This window comes from Cajanus cajan, chromosome 5, assembly GCF_000230855.2.
Source record: "Cajanus cajan strain Asha chromosome 5, NIPB_CcT2T_4, whole genome shotgun sequence".
NCBI lineage: Eukaryota > Viridiplantae > Streptophyta > Magnoliopsida > Fabales > Fabaceae > Cajanus > Cajanus cajan.
Window position 1 is genome coordinate 16,015,835 of NC_138521.1, and position 10,567 is coordinate 16,026,401.

At 28.5% G+C, this 10,567-nt stretch overlaps 1 protein-coding gene across 5 annotated transcripts; it reads left to right on the top strand.

The window, feature by feature from the left end:
- Positions 1 to 6,128: 6,128 nt before the first annotated feature.
- LOC109790105 (uncharacterized) lies at positions 6,129 to 10,261 on the top strand. Of its 5 annotated transcripts, none has more exons than XR_014433939.1 (7): positions 6,129 to 6,693; positions 7,316 to 7,377; positions 7,467 to 7,519; positions 7,609 to 7,692; positions 7,793 to 7,838; positions 9,675 to 9,750; positions 9,975 to 10,261. XR_014433939.1 is itself a non-coding variant. In XM_083074995.1 (6 exons), the coding sequence occupies exons 1-6, from the start codon at positions 6,297 to 6,299 to the stop codon at positions 10,026 to 10,028; spliced, it is 696 nt and encodes a 231-aa protein (XP_082931121.1). In that variant the 5' UTR covers positions 6,130 to 6,296; the 3' UTR covers positions 10,029 to 10,261. The 5 variants fall into 5 exon arrangements, 1 of the variants encoding a protein (XP_082931121.1); XR_014433938.1 differs by having other exon boundaries at positions 6,130 to 6,693; positions 7,793 to 9,394; positions 9,703 to 9,750; XR_014433937.1 differs by lacking the exon at positions 9,675 to 9,750 and having other exon boundaries at positions 6,130 to 6,693; positions 7,793 to 9,394.
- Positions 10,262 to 10,567: the final 306 nt, after the last annotated feature.

A 10,567-nucleotide genomic window follows, 5' to 3' on the forward strand; every position in this document is an offset into this window, starting at 1 on the left:
TTTCTGGCAACGCGGAAACATCATAATCTTCTTCTACAGCTTCCCAGAGATCTAAACCTTCTAGGTATGCCTCCATTCTCACCGCCCAAAGATCGTAACTTTCTCCATAAAAAATAGGTGGGGAAATTTGTGAAAAGTTTGTTTCTGCTTCCATCTCCAAGATCGTAACCTTAGCTCTAGATACCAATGATGGGGTTATTTTATGATATTTGTTTGAGAGGTTATTTTATAATAAGACTTATTTTTTTTATCAGAGGAGCATAATATAATTTTATTCATGAGTCTCTATTTATAGAGAAAATTTGTTATACAAAATCAAATATTGATATTATCCTATTCTAAAATAAGGAAATAAATCTTAAAATAATCAGAACAGATTAAATCTAAATATTTGAAATATAAATAAAATACTCTTATAAAAAACTAACTTAATATTTTAAAGATATTTAGGCATATTCCCAACAATTGTTGTTTGTCTTCATATTTCTTGTTTCCTATTTCTTGCTTGCTCAGGCTCAATTAGTTTGGATTCTTTCATTAGTTAGGGTTGGCTTCATTTAGTAGATTTCCACTTTCATTCATCAAACCATTAGGCAAATGATATTTGTACACCTTCCTATACTATAAATGATGGATGCTATGTGAGCCTACATCATAGATAGTTCACCATGCACCATAATTAACTATTCTTAGATTAATCTATTATACACAATCTTATCAGAATTCATCTTTATTGTAACTTTTTTCCTGTAGTTCTTTTTTTTTTTTTCTTCACCTTCCTTTACTATCACCATTATTTACAATGAGGGAAACACCATTGTTTGGTCTACCAAAAATGATGCCATCGTCAACTCTATCTGCCCCATGGGTAACATTGGAAAATTTTCCTCAAGGGATCCATGACACAACTTACTAAGTTACCTCTTGGAGTCAATGAATTAGTTGGTCTTATCCCACCTTTCTTGGGGAATCTTTCATCCCTCCAAAATATTACATTTACAATAAATCATTTGGAAGGAAGTATACTTCATGTTATGAGTTGGATATAAAATTTGAAAGAGTTTAATTTTGGTTTAAATAGTTTGTCACTAGTCCCCGTTATAACCTTTCAAGGAAGTTTTTGTTTCATTTCAAATATTCAAATTTTTATTCCCAATTTGCCTGACTAACAAAAATGGCCAAACCGTTAGATTTCTTGGATCAACATCACATAAACAGACTCAAACTCTCCAACCATCAAACTTTTTGGTGGCGTTAATGATGCAAGAGGCACCACTTACGATGGTAGTCGTTGTTGTTTCATCTTTATCACTTGGCTTTCCACTACCCACAAAGAATGAGAGTAGAAAAGAAGAAAGAAATGAAGGAAAAAAAGGGAGAGTGGGTCGTTGCCACTATCGAAAATCACCATCAGTAATCGTAAGTGACGACAAATTATGTTTTAGTGAATGATGAAGGTGGAAGAGAAAAGAGGAAGACAAAAATTGGTATTGATGATACACCAAACTATGATATAAATGAGATTAATCAAAGAGTGTAGAAAAAATGGTCCACCATAAACCACTTGTATATATAATGGATCATGCTAGAATTATTCCTAATAAAAACCACTACAAAAAAAAGTCAATTTAGCCACCGAAATTAGCGACCGATTTTTTTCCGTCGCTAACAGCGACATAATTAGCGACCAAATCTAATTTAGTTGCAAATTTTATTTAGCGACCGAATTAGCGACCGATTTTTTTAGTGGCCAATAAACGGTCGCTAAATTGGTCGCTAAAATAATAATTATTGGTTAAAATAGCGACAGAACGGTTTCGGTCGCTAAAAGAATAAAATATTATTATTTATAATAATTTTAGCGACCAAATTATAAATCGGTGGCTAAAAAATAAAAAAAATAATATTTATATTAATTTTAGCGACCAAATTATAATCGGTCGCTAAAAAAATAAAAAATTATTATTATTTATAATAACTTTAGCGATCGATTTTAATTTGGTCGCTAAATTACTATAAATAATAATATTTTTTTATTTTTTTAGCGACCGATTTAAATTTGACCGCTAAAATAATAAAAAAATATTATTTAAAATAATTTTAGCGACCAAATTAAAATCAGTCGCTAAAAAAATAAAAAAATATTATGATTTATAATAATTTTAGCGACCGATTTTAATGTGGTCGCTAAAATTATTATAAATAATAATATTTTTTTATTTTTTTAGCGACCGATTTTAATTTGGTCGCTAAAAAAATAAAAATATTATTTAAAATAATTTTAGCGACCAAATTAAAATCGGTCGCTAAAAAAATAAAAAAAAATTATTATTTATAATAATTTTAACGACCAAATTCAAATCGGTCGCTAAATAGAAATTTTTTAAAAAATTTAAAAATATTTTTCTTTTAATTGAAAACAAATATAAAAATATATAATATTATTTTTATAATGATAAAAATATTAATGATAAGAAATAAAAATCATTATCCTCCCAAAAAAATTATTTTTTTTATAATAATAAAAAATATATAATTTAAAATGGACAATTAATATATCATGATGTATTAAAAAATGAGAAACATAATGCTATAAAAGAAAATTAAATAATAATCTTTTTAATTGAATATTTTTTTTAAAAAAATTAGACTAATTTAAATAATAGTTTATCTAGAAAATTTATTTATTTTTCTCTTGAGAAATTTATTTCTCTTTTATCATGCTTAATGTTTTATTATATTATTAGATAGTATGAAAATACATAATTTATTGTTCTTTCCAATTTTGTTAAGGTAAATAAACTTCTTTTCATAAATCTTATTTTATTTTAATTATTATTTTTAAAATTGACTTAAACATCTAGTTCAATTAATATAAACATGCTAGTTCGATCAAATTAAAAATAATTGGCTTATATAAGGATTCATAAAAATTTATCAAACAAATCTAAAATTGATAAAATATAATTAATGTTCCATTAGTTTAATAAATAAAAATTATAAAATAAAAAATGTATAAATTTGATCGGAGCCGTATCCGGTGAAATAAATATAATTAAATGTAGTACTAGGAAGTGACTCCTAGGTTGTCTCCCAAGGACCGTCGTTTACTGTTAAAGGCTTAAACACACAGTAGGGGGTTTGCTTTCAGGTTTTCAGTTCGTAACACAATAAAACGAAATAAAACAACAAGTAAAAATGGATTGGCTCCTTGTTCGGATTGTAACTCTTTTATCCCTGGTTCTCAAACATTACTCTATTAACCACTTAATCCTTGTTCCATCCGAGTTAACCAACTAAGCGAAGATTAACTCAAGATTTCCCTACACGAATTAAGCAAACGTATACAACATCAACCTCTTCACAGATTAAGCAACTGTGGCTTGGAGCACAACCCATTAAGCATGGACAGAGAGGTTAAATGGAGAAGAACAAGCAGAACAGAGACATACAAACATACCCAACCTCAAAGAGAGATTACAATCCACAACAAGAACCCAACCCAGGGGTTTTTTAGCCTTCCATATTAAAATGAAAACAGAAAACGAAAATGCAAGGCAGAGAAGGAAACGAAAATGACAATCTGTATTTCAAATGTAAAGGTTCAGTTCAGATACAAAATGCATATAAGAGGAGAAGAAGAGAGTAAAACGAAAATGGCAGCTCCAGGAGAACAAAACGTGAAGCTAGGCTACCAGAGAGCAAAATGTCTGCCCAAAAATATGAAGGAGGCACTGTTCACGTGGTCACATCAGACCCCTCCTCTAGTGGCTGCCAAGTCAGCCCTAGCCTAAACCTAAAATGACTTAAAATGAGATTGGGCCACAAAACAATTACATGTCTGACCCAATAACAATAAAATAGCCTAAAAACTAAAAATGAATGTTGAGGTGGAAAATGGTGCAGCATGACATGGCAAATGACGTGGCAGCTCCTCTTGAAGTTCAAAAATTAATTCCAAGCTCAATTAATTATTAAACTGCCCTGAAAATAAAAATATGGAATAATTAGATCCAGAAAATTCAAATTAGTTAAAATGTGAATTACCGGTTCAATTAAAGCCCAAATGGAAAACAATGCATATAATCAACAATTAAGCGCAAATCAGAGATTAAAATAAGTACAGAAAGTTAAGAAAATAGGGGAAAATATTGACTCATCAATATAAATATATACACTAATTACACATGAGATCAATTATTTAGAATACGTTATACCATCTATTTTCAATTATGCTCGTACTACTTTGAGGTAGATATTGCTTCTTTAAGGAGACATGATTCTATTATTATATATGAATATGATCCCACCATGAGAAACTGATTCAACAACAGCCATATTTTGAAATATTTTTATTTTATTTAATGATAAAATAATTTTTAATATAAAAATATATATTTAAAATATATCTAATATACATATATATATATATATATTAAAATTATATTAATTAAATATGTATATAATAGTTTATCTTAAAAATCAATTCATTCAGATATTATAAAATATTTTATTTTAAACATCAATTAAATAATACCTTGCTACTTATAATTTATTTAAATATTTATAAATGAACATTACATCAATTCCATTGATTATTTTAATCCTTCTCTTTAATTTTATTATATATAAAAATTATTTAATATATTTTGAAATTATTTTCTTGAATCTTATTTTATTTCAATTATTATTTTAAAAGTTAGACTTAATCATTCAATTCAATTAATATAATCATGTTAGTTTCATTGTTTAAAAGCAATTGATTTATACAAAAATTATTAAGAATTTGTGAAACAATTAAAAAATGAAATATTTTTTAGTAATTTAAAAAAATTATTATCTTTTGATTTTAATTTACTCGAAGATGTTCATAGTATTTAACTTATGATATATACACCTATTTTTTATTACAATAACACCTCCTTTGTTTAAAAAGGCTAAAATTACTGACAGTAGAGCTCGAATCCACACACATACTTACGTGGAGAAAATCTTAAGTCTTCCCCATAACTAATTGGACAAACCACCTACTTGTTCTTTTTTATTAGTTTTTAATACATCACAATGCGCTTCCTTACTTTTTTCCCTATCAAACAGAATATATGACCGTTTTGACGAAGTTTTTTTTATTCGCACATTTATTTTAAAGTTTCATGTTGAAATAAAATCCCAACACAGATTAACATATTTTATTATCTTTTCATTTTAATTTATTCTAAAATCTTGGGAATATTTAAGTTAACATCATTAAAAAACACCATTATAAGATTTTAAAATTTATTTTTAATATAATTATTTATAAAAAATACTTTTAACCATCATATTCACCAAAAATATATTTTTAATTAAAATATATTTTAAAATCTAGTATTAGAATATTTATTATAATTTAGTTATAATTTTTTATAATCTTTTGATTTAATATTGGATTTCTTTTGATTATAAAACATAGTAAATAAAATCTAAAATATGTATCAATTTATTTGATACAAATATTTTATTAATTTTAAGATATAATAAATTTAATATCAAAATATTTATTATGATTTTAGTTATAATTTTTATAATCTTTTGATTTAATATTGGATTTCTTTTGATTATAATATTTTAAAGCATTTTATTTAAAACATAAATTAACATATTTTATTATCTTTTCATTTTAAATTATTTTAAAATAATTATAATATTTAATTATCATTCACTTACTTTATTAAAAAATGATAAAATATAATTAATTTTTAATTAATTTAATAAAATAAAAACTTTAAAATATATATCTAAAATCTGTAACAATTTTTTAAATATAAATATTTAATTAATTTTAATATTTACTAAATTTAATATCATAATATTTATTATGATTTTAGTTATAATTTTTATTATCTTTTGATTTAATATTGGATTACTATACATTATTATTTATTCCCTTTAAACATACAAATAGGTAAAAAGAAAAATACTTAATTTTGTTTTACTAAAATATAGGCAAATCTAATTAAATAAACTTTATTTGATTCTTTTAATAAAAAAAACTCTATTTACTCTATTTCAAATAAATATAATTAAGAATATTTGATATAAAATCTAAAATTTATACACTTCATTAATTTTCTTAATTTTTAAAATTTGTATTCTCCGCGCGCTAACACAGTGCCTTTAGCGCCCTCTCAACACTTTTCCCTTTCTCTCGTCTTCAACTAAACTCGTCTTTTCCCCAAATCTCCAATCTTCCACCCTCCGCAAACCCTAACCCTCGACCCTCCCTTCTCCAACCTTCCGGTGATTTCGTCAAATCAATGGCCAAAGGCACCTATTCCAACGAGTTCTTCTTGCTCTCTAGGGTTCACTGCAGCCTCAAGCATGAGTTCTCCTTCGCCATGAAGGCCCAGTCCGAGATCTGCGCCGCCTTCTTGGGCCGGACGCGAGCCACCAAGAACCGTCCCGACCAGCCGCTCCAGCCCGCCTCGGCCGGCAAGCGCTCCAGGAAGGTCGAGGAACCCAAACCCCCCGAGGACTTGGTTTTCCAGCAACAAAGTGTCGCCGCCGGTGGTGTGGATGGTGGTGGAGATGAACGGCAACAAAGTCCCGTTCACGGCATCTCCCTCAAGCTCCAGGAGGAGGAGCGCGAGCACCGCATGGACTTTGTTCCGAGGTTTCTGCGATCAACACGGACCACATCGAGGTCGACAAGGAGTTAAGTTTTAACTTAAGAAGAAGTTAATGATAACTATTATTTCATTTTCTTATTCTAATTTCTTTTCCTATAAGTACTTGTGAAAAATTTTATCAAAACAGAATGTGATTTTTGCTTCAAAACAGGTCATTCACAATCATAGCAGAGCCTTTGCTTTATTTAAGTGGTCAAGTTCAAATGTTAGAAACAGGATTCACTCTTCATAGTTCATAATAAACGAGTTAAACAAAAGGAATCAGTATGTAAGCAAGTTAACACATAAATATATAAATACATGCTACACTAACTTACAATATTTTAAGAGCTAATAACCACTACAATGTCTTTTATTCATACTGTAACTTTTGGTTCAACAACAGTTAATTCACGACAGATCCGTTGCTTTCTTTCTTAGTAGTCAAGTTTAAACATTAAAGACAGCTTCCAATCTTCATAATAAACCATTTGAACAAAAAGAATCATTTTGTTAACAAGTTCAATACATATATGCAGATATATATAAACATATTGCAATGACTTACAATATTTTAAGAGCTAATAACCATTACAATGTTTTTTACAATGTAATTTTTTTGTTCAAAACTAGTAATTCACAACAGATCCTTGTCTTTCCTTTCCTAGGTGGTCAAGTTCAAACATTAGAGACAGGTTTCACATACCATTTGAACAGAGAGAATCATTGTGTAAGCAAGTTTGATACATATATTAAACCGACCTACAATAATTTAAGAGCTAACAACCATTCTCTTTTCTAACTTTCGGTTCAAAACAGGAAAATTCACAACACCCTTTTCATTATTTTAGTATTAAAAAAGACAACATATAGTAAGTCTCACTCTTCATAGCAAACTACTTGAACAAAAGTAATGCATGTGTGTGTTTGAGTGTTGCACTGACCTTTCTAAAACCTACAGTTCCACTTCCTGGAAATCAATGACCTTTCCAACATCACCCAGGTTGACCCTGTCCCTGTTCAGCAGACCTTCCCCTTCACCCAGGTTTATCCAAACAGGCCCATATTCTAGTTTTATGTTTTGAAATCCTGATACAGTTGCTGTTTATCTCTATTTTGACTTAATGCACCATGTGAAAATGTAGAACATGCTACTTTGCTCAGATTTTAATGATCATTCAGAGCAGTCAGGTGATTATTAGTTTCCTACCTTCTATTTGCATTATAATCTGTCATAAGCTTTGTTATATTTACAGAGAGGATATAGCTTTTCACTTTAGAAAGATTATATTAGTCTTGATTTATTTTTTATGAAAGCTTCATTCTGCTATCTCTGGCTGTGTTCTAATTATTGAACTGTGTTCTAGGAGAAAGAATAAATTTCCAATACCGAGAAGAAATCTTTCTACTTACAGAAGCAAGTTTTCTGTGCATTGCATGGGTATTTTTAAATAAAAATAAATTAAAGAGAATAGAGCATGTCTTTATTATTAATAGTGAATAATTTATTATATTTAATAGTGAAAATTAAAGAGATATGATTTTTATGATTTTTATCATTGATTTATTGAATTGGGTATTAGGTAAGGTTAGTAAGTTTTTTAGATAAGTTTAGCCTCCAAAAGTTTACTTCAACCTTGAGTTTGACAAACTTGATTACGGTTTTATCATTGTAATGGCTTGAAATTTGATTGCTTTTCTTTAGATTTTTACATTTACTTTTCAAAGTTCATTTACATTTACGAGTATATGATTTATTTTCATTTTATCATTTAATTTCAATTTGCATTTTTAAGTTTCACTTTCGATTACAGCAAACAGTTTATCTTACCAATTTTTGTCAATTACTGTTGTCAATTTGACATGTAATTCAATTATATCAAAATTAAATTGAATAAATGCTTTGTTAACAAGTATTTATATTTATTCAAAACAACAGAACAGAGTTAAGTCTACAATTGAAAATGACTACTCAATAATCAAATCAAATTTGATTATTTATTCTTATTTGTGAATCTATAATCATGGTCAAAATATTGAATTAAGTTTTGGACTCATACTCGTATGACTCACACAAGTCTTCGAACAAATGTTAATGTGAACACTTGAACTCCTTGCACTCATTGGTAAGTCTCCCACTGGCATGCACGTTTTGCTTTTTGAAAAAATTAAAAAAAGTTTATTTTATTTTTGTCTTTGCTTATTCTTTTTTATCATTGACTTTTTTCTTTGCAATTTAATATACTTGGTACAATCATAAGCCAATTTGTTTATTTTCTTGTACTTGATTTTTTAACTGAATGATTAAGAAAAGAGGACAGAAATGCATGTAGCTTTAAACCAATTATAGTCTTGTACAAAGATGTTTCACTTAGAATATATTGAAGAAGACCTTTTACTCTTGAAACATGTCTGTAGAATTTCAAAATTGTAAATATTTAAGAATAAATTAACTATGCAAACATGGTTCAGTTGTGCACTTTAATCATTGCATTACTTCTAGGTAGTATTTTTCTCCATTACCTGTTAATTTTGAGCCGATGTTGCTGCAATTAGACGCATACTATAGCTGATATTTTCACCTCTTGATTTATGTCATGTACAAAAAGAAATCATATTAATTTTTGTATTTGTAATAAGTTGTAATAAGCACCCAAGCATTTGGGGAACCTTCTCTTGATAGCTACCTTTCAAGGTGGGAGAGACCAAGCCACTTAAGTACTCCATGGAACATCCCATATTACTAAGTTAGTTCTTCTGAAGTTCATGGCTTTATTTTCTCACACCACAGCATCTCTAGTTTCTATTCAAATTTGACTTTAACTTTTTAAAGTGCGTTTCTGTGTTTGTTTGTTTGTCTTCGTCTTCCTTTAAGGTTATTGTTTGTGAGAAATGAGAATTTTCTTTTCAGCATGTGTGTTTCATTGGGAAGAATACTTGAGAAAATTTTTTGAATTTTGATAATGAAAAAGGCTAGTCACTTGTCATCACTTTGTTTGTTTTTTTTTTTTGTACATTTTAAAATAGCTATAAATAATCAAATTTCCTGCTCAAGAGCACAGAGATTGATCAAGCTCAAGTCTTTTTGGGATTTGAGTGGAGGGTAAGTGTTTAAATTCGTTTCATTTTACTTATAGACTCATTTTTATTGCATGTAATTTAGTCTAAACTTCATTACCCTTTTCTAGCTTTGTAATGGAGTTAACAGATTGAGATTCATTTGATCCTGAGTATCGTTTCTTTTTTGTTTCAAATAAATTTTGGAATTTGATCATGCTCTTGTGAATTTGTGATTTTGAATTTTGTTGTATCTTTGCGTTGTTCCAGGAAAAAGTGTTGCTAAAATGCCTGAAAAACTTGACACTGATGATTGGCGCGTAGAGCGTGGCGTAAGTTTCAGGGATCCGTAGGAAAATGAATTTTTTTATACGGGTTGAACTCAGGGAGGATGATGGTGTTATTTGTAGGCAGCCATTGGAGGATGATGGTGATATTCATGGCCCAAGCTATACTTCCTTCTTATTTGTCTTGGGTGACTCAATCTTAATTTGATAATTTTCCCTTTGGTTATATTTAAATATTTATTTTATTAATTAATGATAGCTCTTGGTTTATTGCTTTGCATAGTGAAACCAAAATGTATTGATTGCCATAGAAATCTTAATTACAATTTTAATGACCATGGTATTGATGCAAGCTGGGAACTAAAATTTTACATTTGATGAAAATATTTACTTGTTTTTGTACTTGCGTGGCATGCTGATTTTAATGACCATGCTGATTTTTGTACTAGCTATTCGTTTTGGATTCATTTGGTTCTATGTTTAATTACTCATTTTGTTACCAAGTTGTTTAAAGCGTTGAGTGCTCATGTAACGCTTAAGGTCATATATGTCCATGTATTTGTATATGATTGGTGG

Excerpts from the sequence above, each read along its gene's own strand:
- LOC109790105 (XM_083074995.1), top strand. The coding sequence starts at position 6,297 with ATGGCCAAAGGCACCTATTCCAACGAGTTCTTCTTGCTCTCTAGGGTT. Across the intron at positions 6,694-7,315 it reads CACATCGAGGTCGACAAGGA|GTGGTCAAGTTCAAACATTA; the intron begins GTTAAGTTTTAA and ends TTCCTTTCCTAG. Across the intron at positions 7,839-9,974 it reads TGATCATTCAGAGCAGTCAG|GAAAAAGTGTTGCTAAAATG; the intron begins GTGATTATTAGT and ends GCGTTGTTCCAG.